The sequence below is a fragment of the Vicugna pacos genome, chromosome 15 (assembly GCF_048564905.1).
Source record: "Vicugna pacos chromosome 15, VicPac4, whole genome shotgun sequence".
Taxonomy (NCBI): Eukaryota; Metazoa; Chordata; class Mammalia; order Artiodactyla; family Camelidae; genus Vicugna; species Vicugna pacos.
The window spans coordinates 48,216,954-48,232,206 of NC_133001.1; the positions used below are offsets into that span (position 1 = coordinate 48,216,954).

The 15,253-nt window shown below is 37.6% G+C and overlaps 2 protein-coding genes across 3 annotated transcripts in view; both read left to right on the forward strand.

Annotated features, from left to right (window-relative positions):
- Positions 1-3,231, forward strand: part of WDR35 (WD repeat domain 35) — a 51,024-nt gene extending 47,793 nt beyond the window's left edge. For both annotated transcript variants that reach the window (XM_006197135.4, XM_072938165.1), the window contains one exon: positions 194-3,231. In XM_006197135.4, coding sequence (XP_006197197.1) covers positions 194-344 — 151 coding nt within the window. In that variant the 3' untranslated portion in view covers positions 345-3,231. The remainder of the gene's footprint in view (positions 1-193) is intronic.
- Positions 3,232-6,167: 2,936 nt separating this feature from the next.
- Positions 6,168-13,785, forward strand: TTC32 (tetratricopeptide repeat domain 32). The gene is made up of 3 exons (XM_006197134.4): positions 6,168-6,486; positions 10,290-10,456; positions 11,189-13,785. Exons 1-3 carry the CDS (start codon positions 6,335-6,337, stop codon positions 11,314-11,316), a joined length of 447 nt encoding a protein of 148 aa, XP_006197196.1. The 5' UTR covers positions 6,168-6,334; the 3' UTR covers positions 11,317-13,785.
- Positions 13,786-15,253: the final 1,468 nt, after the last annotated feature.

Sequence of the window (15,253 nt, forward strand, 5' to 3'; positions counted from 1 at the left end):
CTACCTTAACAGTATACCCTACTTTATTTACTCTTGAAAGTGTATTAATGCTTTATTTTCTCATTGTAAGAAGTTTTTATTTGAAATTTACCTTGAAATGTTTTTCATTCTTCCGTTTTTTTAAGTGTAATAAATAAAGTTTTAAGTAATTAGAAGTTTTAAAGTATAATTGTTTTTCCTCTTATTTTTACAGAGGGGAAGGGAAACTGCCAACGTGTGTTGCCACAGGAAGCCCAATCACTGAGTATCAATTCTGGATGTGCAGCGTGTGCAAGCACTGTGTTCTGGCTCAGGAAATCAGTAACTGCAACTTCTGCCCCTTATGTCATAGTCCAGTGGGATGAAGGAGTGACAAACTATGGATAATTGGAGTGTTTTTTGTAATAAAGTTGATTCTGAACATCTTATATGAAAATCAGCATTATTATTTCATAGTTGTATTTTATAAAAAATTCAGTAGATAACATACATGATATATACACACATATATAAATTATGTATAATTTTGTGTAAAAATATAACTTAAATAATGATGCTAATTTTCATAGAAAGTGTATGGAAATCCATCGTATTGTCTGTCTGTTTATCTATCTTGTGGTTGTTTATATGATACTATGGAAATATTCCAAACAAGAAATTTTTTTCCTCACAGTGTCAGGGTTACTAATTCATTAAAAAGCTTGGTGCAGGGGAGGAGGGAATCATGGGAATGGGGCAAAGTTGAATTTAGGGAATTGACATAACCTGTAAGAGAAGGAGGTTTAACAGCTGTAATACTGAAAAGAGCACTATCTGTAGCTGCATTTAATTAAATAAGTTTATTGAATGTCTTCTCTATTTTATTTTTAGCAGTGAGGAGAAGGCATTTTAAGACTTTTTACAATTTGAATTATTTGTAATAGCTTAGTTTTTATATAGATTTTCCTTTTTTATCTACCCTTTTAGTTTCATCTAAGAGATGGCATTTGGCATGTAATCTTCATATCTTCAAACACTTGGCTCTGTTTAGAATGATATAAATTTATACAAAGATATCCAGTTTATAGTTATAGATTCATTTGAAACATTGTTGCTAAGCTGGACCTTTCATTTAAACAACTCTTGGACTATGGGGAGTGATTCTCACTATGCATGTTTTGAGTCACTGTCATTTAAATTAAAAAGAAAAAATTGTAATCAGTAACAGGTAATTTCTCACCTGTTTTATATAACTAATAATGTTCTCCATTTATTTCTCATGAATTTACATCCTCTCATTTTGTGGCTGCAGACCAGACGTTAGCACTCTTTTATCAAGATTATATGCTGAAGTTGGGCTGATTTTATTAGAGGCAATACAGAAAAATATGCAACATTGTTATTGCAGCTTCAGTGCTTAGGTTAGTTCTCTCAATGTGATATGTTTTTGGTTCTGTAGAGACAAGTTAAGCCTGTTGCAGACTGAGAATAGTGAGCTACAAGAAGAGGTTTAGAACCCAGATGAGTTCATGATGGATAGTGGGCTCCTGTGCCTAAGTAAAAGGAGGCCAGAAGTCTTAGAAGTCTTGACTGCATTCACGGGCCTTGTGGGAATTTACCTTGATTTAATGATAGCCTCCAAATGCACTACCAGGCAAGCCATTCCAGAAGTCATGGAACAGAAAAGGTTACAAACCACATGAGATGCTCAAATCACATGCTTTATTGAATCAGCTTGAAATACACAGCGAAGAACAGGGAGAAAGTGATGGGACAGATTAACACTATTAGTGTAGGATGCCAGTCAGGTAGAAAGATTACGGTTCCTGATTCCTGAGTTATGTACTGTTCTTACGTCCTGGCTCCTACTCTGCCTTGACAGCTTCCCCGAGTTGAGATTTGAGCGAGGGGCCCCAATCAAATGGAATGTGCTTGAGGCCAGTGAGGCACACTTGCTCTATAGAAGAGGCAGTTTCACCAGGTCACAACTGTAGGTGCCAGTGAGCCCGCTGAGCAGTCATGGATTCTGTTTTATTTCTTGGGCAGAGGACAGGCCAGAAGTGTCACCAATGGGCAAATGAATCAAGACCTCACACACATGGAGCACTTTGTATGTCTCATGTATACCTAGTGTGTCATGAATACTTAGTGCCTTGGTTGCCTTTTGTATTTTTAGTGCCTCATCAAATACTAGGCAGAGTCACATACATACACTCTATTTACTATGTCTAATGAATCTCATAAGTTACCAACTTATGTAAGTTTAACACAATGAATTTAATCTAATTGGTTTTCTCCTATGACAGAATAGAATATTCCCCCAAATCTAACAATGAGATCAGCCCTAGGGAATATATCTCCTGCTGAACTCAGTTCCTTCTTGCCACAAGACTCTGTTTTCATGAATTAAACTATTCTCTGCTTCATTGGTAAAAGAGAAATTTTCAGGGATGTAGGCTTAAGAATTCCTGCAGGACTGCATGTTCGGTGTTGTGATTCTTGGTCCGTGGTCTAATGCCTTAATATTTCTTCCTTCCCTTTCCCTTTCCCATCCCAGGAATCAGCTGAGAACTCAAAGTTAGATTGCCATTCCTCTAGCCCGCACTGTGACTTGTTGGTTACACTCCCAGATGCCTCAGTTCCACAGTCAGCGGTTGACTCCTCAAGTTTTTCCTGGCATATCTTTTGGGAACTTTCTTTTGGAGCCTTCTCATTTGCCACTAATTCTTTGCTTCTTGAGCCCTAGAATTTTTCCTCCAACTAATTATTTCAGAAAGATCTCGAGTTGTTGCCATTACTTCTTGTTCAGTTTAATCCAAGAACAAAAATCTCTAAAAAACAACCTCTCATGCCTTGTAGGCCTAATTATCACATATGTATATGTGTGTATGTATATATGCTTGTACACATACATATACATACAGACATATCTTCTCTACTACTATAAAAGCTTAGGACTGTTTGAGATTTAGATCTGTGGACATTTTAGTGATCTGCCATAATGTCTTGGGGACGGGCTTTGTCCTGCTTGAAAATGGTGCTGGAGAAGGATCCACAGTATGAATTGACCCAATTGGTTTTATTCAACATGAAGGAAATTTCAGGATTACAACACCCACAAACCCTCCCCTGATGAAAGGGGCAAACAGAAGCAAAATTGTCTATATGTAACAAATACTTGGAGAGAATTTGGTTAGACAGAAACAGTATGTTCAAGATAGTACAATGAAGGTTGTTCTCTTCTTGTAATAAACATGGACTGACTCCCTTTAAGTAATGCTGAGTTGTTCTTTATCACAAAATTTGGCCTCAGTTATGTCAAGTTTCAAGACAGCGTGCTAGGCCAAAGTATTGAGATGATGGGACTGACTGATACAGCTATACAAATAAGCAGTGTGCTAACAAGCAGCATAGCATTGTTGACCTGCTGTCATGCACACATGCTAATTTTATTTTATATGAATATATGAGATCTTAGGTTTTACATGAAATCAAGTGAAAAAAAAAAGACTTGAAGTAAAAAATTTCCTGTTTCCTTTATCTGTAACTTCTGATAACATGGTATTTGTTTTGTTTTGATTTAAATATTTGTGTGGGGGTTGGGTAGGAAGGTGTTGGGTTTCAGAATGGGTAAAGGAAGAGAGGGACAGGAGGTATAACAGATGTGCAGTATCACTTTTGCTACCAACAGGAAAACAACAGCTTATAAAAAGCTAGTCAAATGTCTGATGACTCGAGGTTGCAGTGAATTACTCCTTAGAGGTCACATAGTTTCTCCTTCAGAAATGGAGGAAAAACTATTAGCAGACTTTTAATGGAAGATCAAAAGTGCTTACTTAATTTGATGATATTATAGCTCCAAAATAGTGCTACTGTTTCTAAAGTGAAAATACCAATATTCTGTTACCCCCTACTGTCCATTCTTATTATTTTCTCAACTTTTTTTTTTAAAGAAATTTAACACTTACTGTTTTGAGCATAAAAGTAATGCATGTTCATGGTAGAAAGTTTTAAAATAGAGTATAGATGAGAAAAACAACCTTAGTAACATTTTTAAAAATATAAGACAATTTATATTTTGAATTTAGGAGAAAACTGAAGTGAAACTGAAGAAATTGTCATTCTGCAAGTTTTCTTCATAATAAGAGCTCTTTGTTTTTAAGAGATTTCTCTAAAATGAAAAGAAAAAGTAGATGTTAAGAGGCTGAGAGTTACTGTTTTACTACTCATTTCTTATTTGGCATGGTTTAAATTTCTAGTTAGTAAAATTGAGAGGAATTTAGACAAAAATGAGATACATCTACACACCCACTATAAAAGCTAGAATTGAAACTGACAAATAAATGATAAAGATATGGAGCAATTGAGATCCTCGTACATTGCTGGTGGAAATGTAAAGTATTACACTTGTTCTGGAAAATCTGACTTTTAGAATTCTCTGTATATTCTGGAAATATATATGTATTTTGTGTGTGTGTGTGTGTTTACACATAATTTAAAAAATTTTAAATTAATTACTTTTCCTGCCCCAGTCAACAACAGGGAAACGTTACAGCCATGAAGCTCAGGCAGGAGGCTGACCTGCAGGGGAAGGAGGAGTCTGCGGAGGAGTCTTACTTGATTTTGTTTGTGGAGCACAGGTTGTTGTGGCCATACTTCTTGAGGCAGATACAGCGTGGGGCTGTCGGTGAGCATGACACTTTGGGTAGATCATCTTGTAGTTGTATTTCTAGGTGAGCTGGCTGAGGGAAGTCTTGATGATGCCACCCCGCAGGCAAAGCACCAAGTGCAGGTGGACTTTGTGGAAAATGGGCCAGAGAGTTGGGGAGAGGCAGCCCCAGCACTTCAGTTGCAGGGCAGGGCCCTCTCCTTATCAGATATATGATTTGCAGGTATATTCTTTCATTTTGTGGGTTATTTACTCTGTTGATAGTCTTTTGATGCACAAAAGTTTTAATTTTCATAAAGTTGTCAATTTTTTTCTTATGTTGCCTGTCCCTTTGGTGTCATATCCAGGAAATCACTGCCAAATCCAATGTCATGAAGCTTTTGATTTATGTTTTCTTCTAAGAATATTTTATTTTTAGCTCTTACATTTAGGTCTTTAATTAATTTTGAGCTAATTTTTAAAATATGGTATTTAGCCCCAACTTCATTCTTTTGCATGTAGATATAGTTTTCCCAGCACCATTTATCGAAAATACTGCCCTTATGCCAATACCACACTGTTTTGATTTCTGTAGCTTTAGTAAGTTTTGAATCAGGAAGTGTGAGTCCTCCAACTTTGTTCTTTTTCAAGATTACTTTGGCTATTTGGGATCCTTTGTAATTCCTATGACTTTTAGGAAGTTTTTTTTTTTAGGGAGAATTTTTATATTTCTGTAAAAACATCATTGAGATTTTGATAGGGATTTCACTGAATTTGTTGATTGCTTTAGCATAACATGGGATGTCTGTGGCTTTAATTTCTTTCATCAGTGTTTTGTAGTTTTCATTATACAAGCCTTTCACCTCCTTGGTTAAGTTATTTCCTAAGTATTTTATTCTTTTTGATGCTATTTTAAATGGAATTGTTTTTTATCTCTCTGGATTGTTCATTTTACATAATTTCTACTTGAATTAAACATATTGTACTTAATAAATTAACCGCATGGGTTTCCCTTTGGTATAAAGGGCCAGGGAAGTAAACTAACATTGTCACCCACTGACTATCAACACAAAATACTATTCAGTTGATCCTTACACTATTCTAGAGGTTCGAAAAGGTTGAGAAGTTTGCAGTCTAGAATCTTGGAGTTAATGGTAGTTTGAAATAAGACTCAGGACCACAGGACAACTAAGCTCACGAGATTTCGACACAAAGTGTCTCAGTGTAACCTACAGCCTACTGAAGCCAGCCTCTAGGGAGTGGACGCAGGAATCGGAAAAGAGCTACAATAAATCCAGGGGGCATTTAGCCGTTCATAAAGCAAACCAAGGCCTTTCCGCTTCCCGGAGTCAGCCGCCGCACCCCCGCCATTCGTGTAACAAAGGGCAAGCTCCTTGCAACATCCGACCGCGGACCTGGTAACCAGTGTGGGAGTATCGATCTACTGCTTTTCTGGAAACGAGCCAGGCGAGACCAGCAGTAACGAGAACTCCATTTCACAAGGATCTGTCTGCCCAAGCTTTCCGTGAGCGCCGGAGTTCTCCGCCGGCACTGTCGCTGACCTCGCGAGACGACGGGTCCTCAGAAAACACAAACTTCCCCCTTTGCTAGCGCCGAGGTTTTGCCGTCAAGTTAAATTCCGGAGTGCGGAAGTGGCTTTGTGGTCCCGCCTCTAATCGCTCAGAGATCAACCCCGTTTCTACACGGAAAGCAAGGCCTCCGAACGCTATGGAGGGGCAGCAAGGACAAGAAAGCCACGCAACCCTAGCCATTGCCCAGGCTCATTTCGAGAAGGGAGAATACGCGGAGGCCGAGGAGCTGTACTCCGCTTACATTCACCAGTGCGCCTGTGCAGCCTCCGTGGGAGCGGCGCCCGGGAGGTAACTATCGCGAGAACTGGGGACAGCGGGGTCTCCGCAAGGTGGGAGGCAGGACTTGTTCAGTCCAGTTTCTCGGCCGCGTGAACTCACCGGCGGCGGGGACCTAGCGGCCAGATATTTGACTTTCCAGAAAGACAGCGAAGGGGCGGTCCTGCGGTGTCAGGACACCGCGGCCCCCGCTGCCTTTCACTTCGAGTGTCTCTCTTCCATGTTACTGTGATCCAGAGCCTTAGAGCCCATAGGACTTTTCTTTGTCATTTTAAGAGGAGAGGTAGCCAGGACCTGGTGAGGGCAGGCGAGTGCTACCATAGCTACAGCCACAGCGTCACAGCAGGTGTTTTCTTTTTCACTTGTGAAAAGAAACTTAAATATATGGAAATAATAGAATGAACCTCCAGGTAACCATCCCTGGGCTTAAGCATCATCAGTTCATCCAGGGCATCGTAGTATTTATCCCATGGATGTTTCAGAATCCATTTTTAGATACTAAGGATTCTTAAAAAGACCTAACCACAATATCATTATCACATAATTCCTAATGTCAAATATCCAGTTTTGGAATTTTCTGATTGATCAATAATGGTTGTTTTGTTTGGTTTGTTTTTAGCAGTTGGTTCAAGTCGGGATGCACATCAAGGCTCAATATATGTAAGGCCCTCCATTTTTTTTTCCCTTGCAGTTTATTTGGTGAGGCAACCGAGTCATGTGTCCTGAGAGTTTCCCATATTTTGATTTGTTGAATTCATCCCCCTGATTTTTAATATCTTCTACATTGCTTGTGCTTTGGTAGTTAAACCTTGAAGTTTGATCCAATTCAGATCCAGAATTAAGGTGAAAATACTATTAAAGGTGGTAGTGTGTACTTCCATCAGAGAGTGTGTAATGTCTTTTCCTGGCGTTAGCAACCTCACCTACTAATTAATACCTGCTCTGCCAAAGCATCTTTGACTTACGTCCGAATGTGTACCATTTGTTGTACTCGAAGTTTTGACTTTGTTCTTGGTGATGTTGAGTGGTCCAGGATGAGAAGATAAAGAACAGAAAACAGTTGAATGACCAGCTGTTTTTTGGTGACAATTTTGAGTTGTTTACCTGCCTCCCCTCCTGTCAAGGACTTGCTTTTTCTTGGCAGGATGCCAGCTTGTTTTATTTGTATGAAACTTGAGATTCTTCTCCTGTTTGTTAAACTCAGTTGTAATTAAATCAGAAAAACTAAATGGCTTTCTCATTTCAGCAATATACCAGAATAATAGTTAATAGAAATTTTGGAACAAGCAATCAGGTGATACCACCAACCCTCCAAACGTTAGGAAACATAGAAAATGCAGTTTTCTATCCTTGTTTCAAGCTCTGAGAATAGATTTATCTAGTAGGTTTTTAAAAATTTGTAAAATTTTTTATTGATGTATAGTTGCACGTATATTATATGTTACAGGTGTACAATATAGTGATTCACAATTTTTAAAGGTTATACTCCATTTATAGTTATTATAAAATATTGACTATCTTCCCCATGTTGTACAGTATATCCTTGTAGCTTATTTTATACCTAATATTTTGTACTTCTTTACCCTCTACCTCTGTACTGTCCCTCCCTCCTTCCCTCTCCCTACTGGTAACCACTAGTTTGTTTTTTATTTTTGTTGAGTCTGCCTCTTTTTTGTTAAATTTGCTAGTTTGTTGTAATTTTTAGACTTATCTAGCAAGTTTCAAAAAGTGTTTATCACCAACAGATCTATTTATGCCATCTAGCCTTTTTTTTTTTGTTTTTTTTTTTTGGGAGGGAGGCAGGGTGATCCCATCTAGTCTTCTTCCTTTGTACATCTCAGCCTAAAATCACAAATTTGTTGCTTGCCAAATATAATTCCTGCTCCTTAACAGCGTAGGAAAGAAAATCTGCTGTGGTTTAGTAGAAGGTTGCTCAGCATGGCTGTATGAACCTTCTAATTTTCTTACAGTTCTGAAATTCTTGTAGGAGCTCATGGATTTAAACTGAATTCTGTTATTTCAACTTTCTTCCTTACATATATCTTTTAGAGTTTAAGTTTATTTTTAAAATAATGGGTCATTGAATTATTTTGAAACAGTGTCTGGAATCTTTGCATGCCTGCTGCTCTGAATGGTCTATAACATTTTCTTTTAATATCCAAAATTGCAGTCTTAGCCATAAACCTAATTTCCAAATATTTTCTTCTTTGCTAAAAATTAGCAAGTGCAAAAAAAAAATCTATGCTTGGATCAGTTAACTTGGTTACATTCCATGAAAATAAATATAACGTTGCAAAAATTTCAGAATTAAAAAATTACGCTTTAACTCTTAGCCCACATCTTTAAACTATGAAACAATTTCCATAAGGAGAGTAGGCTTTTAGAATTTGTTATAATGAGATCTAATTCCCAATCAAACATTCGATGATCCTCTGATAATAAGATACTTATAACAAAGTTTTGAAGCTTAGAAATTTAATGGCTAAAACCTTATTAGGTCCCGAGGCTGCATTTTTCTTAAAGACTCTTTATTGGGCAGCAGTTCAGCTAATATCATAGCAGAGATAGATGATGGAGTGTCTCTTCTTGATTTTTAGGTTTTAACGGTGGTGCTAGTGGCATCCAGAAGTGTCCATGTACCCCCTCTCCCAGTCCTAGCACACAGAAAGAGAAATTCTCTGAAGTTGCAGTGGTTCCTCTCCATTGTTTGGAAAATTAGGTTTGAAGGAGACCCCTAGGCTGTGAGTTCCTCTTCTGGCAGCAATAGTAACAAGTCTCTGTCTGAGAGCCCAAGGATCAAGAAGTTAATAGGAGTAACATTTAATAACACTGATGGCTGTCACAAATATTTTCTAAGAACTAGACTTCGTGCTCTGGAGCATAACAAAGAATGACAGAGAAGCTTAGCCTGCATCTTCTCTGTTTGGTTCAAATTTGAGAATCCCTTTGGAAAAAAAAGAAAAGAAAACAGAACCATCTCTGGCATGGAGCAGAGACCATTGATGTTCTTTGTGCAGATGATTTGTCCAGCAGGGGTTGGCTGGTGTGTGTGGGAGTGTGTGTGTGTGTGTCCGTGTCCTGTTGAGCTGGTGGCTGGTCAGAGCTGCCTGGGTGTCTGACTCCTCCCAGGAAAGTTGCTCACCCAAAGCTCCGTGGGCAGCCTCTGCAGCCCTCAGATGGAGAGCCGGTTCTACACACAGGACCCCCAGAGTGGACCGGAGCCTTGATACTCTACAGCAGGAAGCCAGTCTGGCCTTGGGGAGGATACTTGTTAAGGCTGGAGGGAGGGCACTCCCTGGGGATTGGCGTGTTGCGTTTTCACCTACAGTTAACCTCCGTTTCTTCCCTGGTAGAAATGACTTCAAATCTCATTGTTTTCACTTAAAAATTTGAGAATAAAATTGACGATTCATCTTGAGACAGACTTGAACTGTGGGCTGGCTTTCCCTCCTTGCTCTGTTTAATTCTGATTTGTCTTCTTTGCCCCACTGGCATGTGCTTAGAAAATAAACGATCATTTTAATACTGCATTCTGCAAAACAAGTTGACAATGAACAAGGGCTTTGAAATCATGATAAAATGAGTGTGCTTTTCAGATTAACGTGGTGGTGCTGTAACCCTGCAAAAGCAGATTGCGGAATTAAACAAAAATTGATTCCACTGCTTTATTTCTTTGCACCTTGTTTCTTCCGCTTGGTTTTTTAGTGTAGATCTGCATGTTTATAGGCTATGAAGTTTGACAAGACCCCAAAGAGAATGAAAGTGGAAACGAGGAATGTGGTAACACGTTTTTAATGTGAACTTTTTGTTTAAAGCAAATGCCGCCCTGAGGATTTGGCTACTGCATATAACAACAGGGGGCAAATCAAGTACTTGAGGGTTGATTTTTATGAAGCCATGGATGACTACACATCTGCCATAGACGTCCAACCCAGTTTTGAAGTTCCGTATTACAACAGAGGGTTGATCTTGTATAGGCTGGGTAAGAAATTTTTTCCCCCTTTTGTCCTTGACTATATTCTGTGAATTGAGAACTCTCAAATGTTGTAAAACTAATGTAGTAATCACTGAGTGTGAAAGTTATGTGAAATTCAGGTTTAGAGCCTGGAACAAAGGAAGCGTACCTGAATGTGTTTTAGGCGTTGGATAGATGTTACAGACCACAGCGGAGCACTGGGGTGGGAATTGGCGCGGGAGTGAGAATGACCCCATTGCTTTGTGTCTGTGTATTCCCAGCTGCAACATGAGGGTAATGCCCATGATCCCCTGTGAAACTTTTCTGAGTTAAAATCTTCGAAGGCACAGGAGGCAATATAAAGCCAAGGGATTTTTAGATCCTCGGATTAAAGGGACAGTTGGGGCTGTTTCTCATTTAAAGTGTTAAAAAGAATATTGCTTTCCTGTTTCTTAATTTTACTGTAGTTATACCAAATAGGTGATACAATTTTGTTGAAATTTTGTGATGACTTAAGGTATTTACCTGTTAAATCCCAGGATGTAAACCTATAACTAATTTTAATTCTGTAAGAGTATGTGAAATTATTTTGATCCACACATTCTTATATCCTTATTAAGAAGAAAAATTCATTTACTAAGAGTGGTTGAAGGCCTGTGAATATAAAAGCAGAAGTATGTGTATCCAAACTTTGCTGTGAATAATATATAGAAATACTCAGGTTTTTTTCTCTTTTCCATTTTTTGGGTTCTGGTACAGGATACTTTGATGATGCTTTGGAAGATTTCAAGAAAGTATTAGACTTAAATCCTGGATTTCAAGATGCTGTTTTGAGCTTAAAACAGACTATTCTAGACAAAGAAGAAAAGCAAAGAAGAAATTATTGAAAAATTATTGAAAAAATTTTAACTTAATTGGACTAATAATTCATGATCCCTACACCTGGCATCTCATTGTCTGTAATTTCACATTGGTGTTAAGCTATTTTGATTTATATTTAAGATAAAGACATTCCTGCATCAGCACTGAAAGTTAAATAATGTACGTAAGGTAGTTACTTCAAGTTGAGTAACTGTTAAGCAGGTATGCTTTTTATAAAGTGTAAACGAGTAATAACAATGTATAATTGTATATTATTACGGTAAAATATTTAAAGAAATGTGTGGTGGTCTCTTCAGTATAACTATTTTTTGCTATTTTTTATTCCCAACTTTTTATTTAAATATTTTTACCTCTACAGAAAATTGGAAGTATAATACAGTAAACACTTAAAAACACACTTAGATTCATCAGTTGTTAACATTGTATCATATTTGCTTTTTCTCTAAATTTGAATATATAACTTTTTGCTGAACCGTTTGGAAGTAAGTTGCAGATATCACAATACTTTACACCTAAATATTTCAGCCTGCATTTTCTAAGGATAGAGACAGCCTTCTTTATAGCCACACCATTATAATATCTAGTAAAATTAGTAATTCTGTAATATCACCATACCCCACCCATATTCAAATACCCCAATTGTTTCCAAAATGTCTTGTGTAGATTTTTATTCCTGGATCTGGAGACAGTCAAGTTACATGGCATTTTGTTTTTGTTTGGAGTGGGGGAGGTAATTAGGTTTACCTAGTTATTTATTTTTGGAGGTAGTACTGGGGATTGAACCCAGAACCCTGTGCATGCTCAGCATGCACTCTACCACTTGAGCCATACCATCCCTAGGCACTTTATTAAGTCTCTTGGAGTTCTTTTAATCTGCAATAGTCCCCTGCCCATTTTCTCCCCATGGCATCCACTTTGAGAGCAAAGCTGTTTTGTAGAGCAAAGCTATTTTGTATAGCTAAGCTAGAGAGATGTAACATTTGGTCTTAAAAATAAATATATGTCTTACTTGAGAGCAGTTAGAAAGAATTCAACTTCCAGTTGCTTTTCTCTAGTAACCACTGATAGGGTAGGTTAAGGTTTAAATGTGGAACATAGTTTTCTGTTTTCTGGATACTGACAATAACAACTGCTATCCTCAGCATTTACTGATTACTCCCTGTAAGCCAAGCACCGGTCAAACGCTCTATAATATGTTGCAAGTGGGATGGGGCTGCTTAGTGAGGTTAGGAACTAACAAAAAGCACTTAGTAAATATAAGGCTTAAAAAAATCTGTTTTATTTGGATGCTGCCAACGAATGATAAGGCTGTGATGAAGCTTTGAAGAACTGGGAAGAATTTGAAGGGAAAAGAAGCCAGAGCCGGCCGTGTCTCATCTAGAATTTTTTTGTGTGTATGTGTTTTTATTGTTGATGTTTGGCTTGATAAGATACAGATCCTACATCTTGGGATCTCCCAAACTGGTGTATAATTGCGGTGGAAAAACTGTTCTGGGGTGGAAATTGCCCTCATTAGGAGAAAAGAGCGTGTTTACCCAGTGTCTCCAGAGGAGGGCTCAGAGTAACCACTGTAGCCCCAGGTGCAATCACCATGTTTTTGTTTTTGTTCTGAGTTTAAGTGACCTCATAAAGCAGAGGAAGTAATTGCCTCGTTTGTAGTTCATAACTAATATCTGGCAAAATGCATGGAGAATTTGGGCTGCAGGTGAATGAATATTAAAAGGAAGTCAAGTTTGAAAGGAAACTAAAAGTCTCTGTATTTCTGGAATGATTCACATTTTCCAGATGACTTATCTCTCTATGTGTTGGAAATGTCTTTTAAAGAATTTATAAAGCTGCATTAAAATGTAGAAAAATCCTTCTTAAGAAAACTTTAAAAAAAAAAATTAAAGCAAAGTCTGTAGACTTTGGGAGAGCTTAAGCCAATCTACCCAGAAAATCAAATCCTTAAAAAATGCTTCAATAACTTTATTTCCTCTTGGCTCATATTCTCTGTTCTTTACTCTTGATTGGGATCAGATGTAGAATGAAAAAAAAAAAAAACCTTGTTAAAAATGTTGATTTGTGGGATTTTATTATTCAATGTTTCTTCATTAGAAAAACAAAGACACTGAAGGGCAAGAACTAGCACTTATGATTTGGAGCCCAGGTGCTTCTCAAGTTCCTGGAAATAAATAAAGTGTAATGTTGTCCTCATTTTTCTTCAAAACTTTAGCCGTTACACATTCGGATTCTAAACTTCTGGTTGGTTAATAATACCTTTGCTATGTGCCTTTTAAAAAAGACATTACTTGCTGTTTGCTAGTGTTCCTATTTCCCACATTTCAGTATTTGTAGAACTCTTCTGCTAGAAAAGTGCCCAAACTATCGTGCTTTCCAGTTTTTCTCTCTGCAAACAGGGCAAAAAATTGTGGTTTGTTACAAGGTTTGTCTCTTATAAAGTAAGGTAAGAGAGAATAAATGGATATAAATTACTTTTGAGCTTAGAAAATGACTTTTAGCTCTGAAGCATGGAGCTTTTTTTTTTTTTTTTTCTGAACTCTGGAACTGAGTCAGCATGTGGACTTTCTTTATGATACCGAACTACAGTAGATGGCAAATGAAATTTCCAGGTCAGCTTTTAGTTCTTATCTGTTTGCCCTTTTCTAGGTTTTTCCTGGTTTTTCCATCTCTCACTGGCCTCTCGACCCTCCCAACGCTGTATATACATGGTCTCAGCCTTCTGCTGTTTTTCCAGTCTTAGTCTTTCTCGATGGGGATGATATAGTTTAACCTTGCCACCCGGCCCAAATCAGTTCAGCATTTACACTGCTACTCATCTCAGTATCTTCATCTCTGCCGAGTCTAGTCCCCCTTCAACATTTAACTCTAAGTTTCACATAATTAAATCTTGCTTAACAACTTTAATTTGTTCTTGAAAATGCCTCAGCTAAGTGAAAAGCCATGGAAATGAAAAAAAAATTCTACATTTTGAAGCCCATTTTAGCCGAGACCCAAATACTTTTCACAGACAGAAAAATGTATCAATTGGGTGATAAGAACAAGTGTATAATAAGTAATAATTTGAAATTACAACAGTTACATATACTGTAACGACATTAATGCTTCCTTTCTCTTTTTTTTTTCTTTCTGTGCCATAAGAAAACAGCTTCATTGATATACAAAGTGTACAATTCAATGGTTTTAAAGTATATTCAGAGTTTCTGTACTAGTCTTAAAACCAGTTTTTTAAGCTTTGTGGGTCTCCTGCTCTTTTTGCACGCACACTGCACTTAATGAAGTTATAACAGAAAAACACTCCCTGGCAAATTTAAGGCGAAACGTGAGCGTGTTTCAGAACACCTAACAGCACACGCACAGCACAGATGGAGGAGTCCTGAGAACTGCCGCCTCTTTGGTTCCATCCAAGTAAGTAGCATGATTCCAATTTGGCCAATGTGATCTTCTCTGACTAGAAACTTGTGTGGAGTAAACGGGAGGTACGTGTCTGCCCGCAGCTGTGAAGTGGAACGTTCACGTACAGCACGCTTATTAAATGTGTTTGAGTAAACAGATTGTTATCTTAAAAAAACTAATTATTGACAAACATATGGTAAATAATGTTCCAAGAGCCTGGTTAACGAAACTGCTGGGACATGAGCTAAGTGTGTAATTTTAACAGCTGCTAAAGAAATGCACGTTGTGGTGTTTCTTACATTCCTCAAAAATGTAACACTAAGTGATGGAAAAGGGATTCCAGTTAAACATGGTGTTTGGTGAGAGAGAAGGGAGACTGAGAGAGACTGAGGCTTGTAGAATTTCACCTCTAATGTTAAAGGGACTTCAAAAACACCATTTCATTCTTTAGGAAAGAAAGATGAAAAATATAATTAAAACCCCCTTTTTCTGAAAAAACAAAGCAATTGATAAGATTAAAAACTGTAATTTTACTTGTTAAAATCA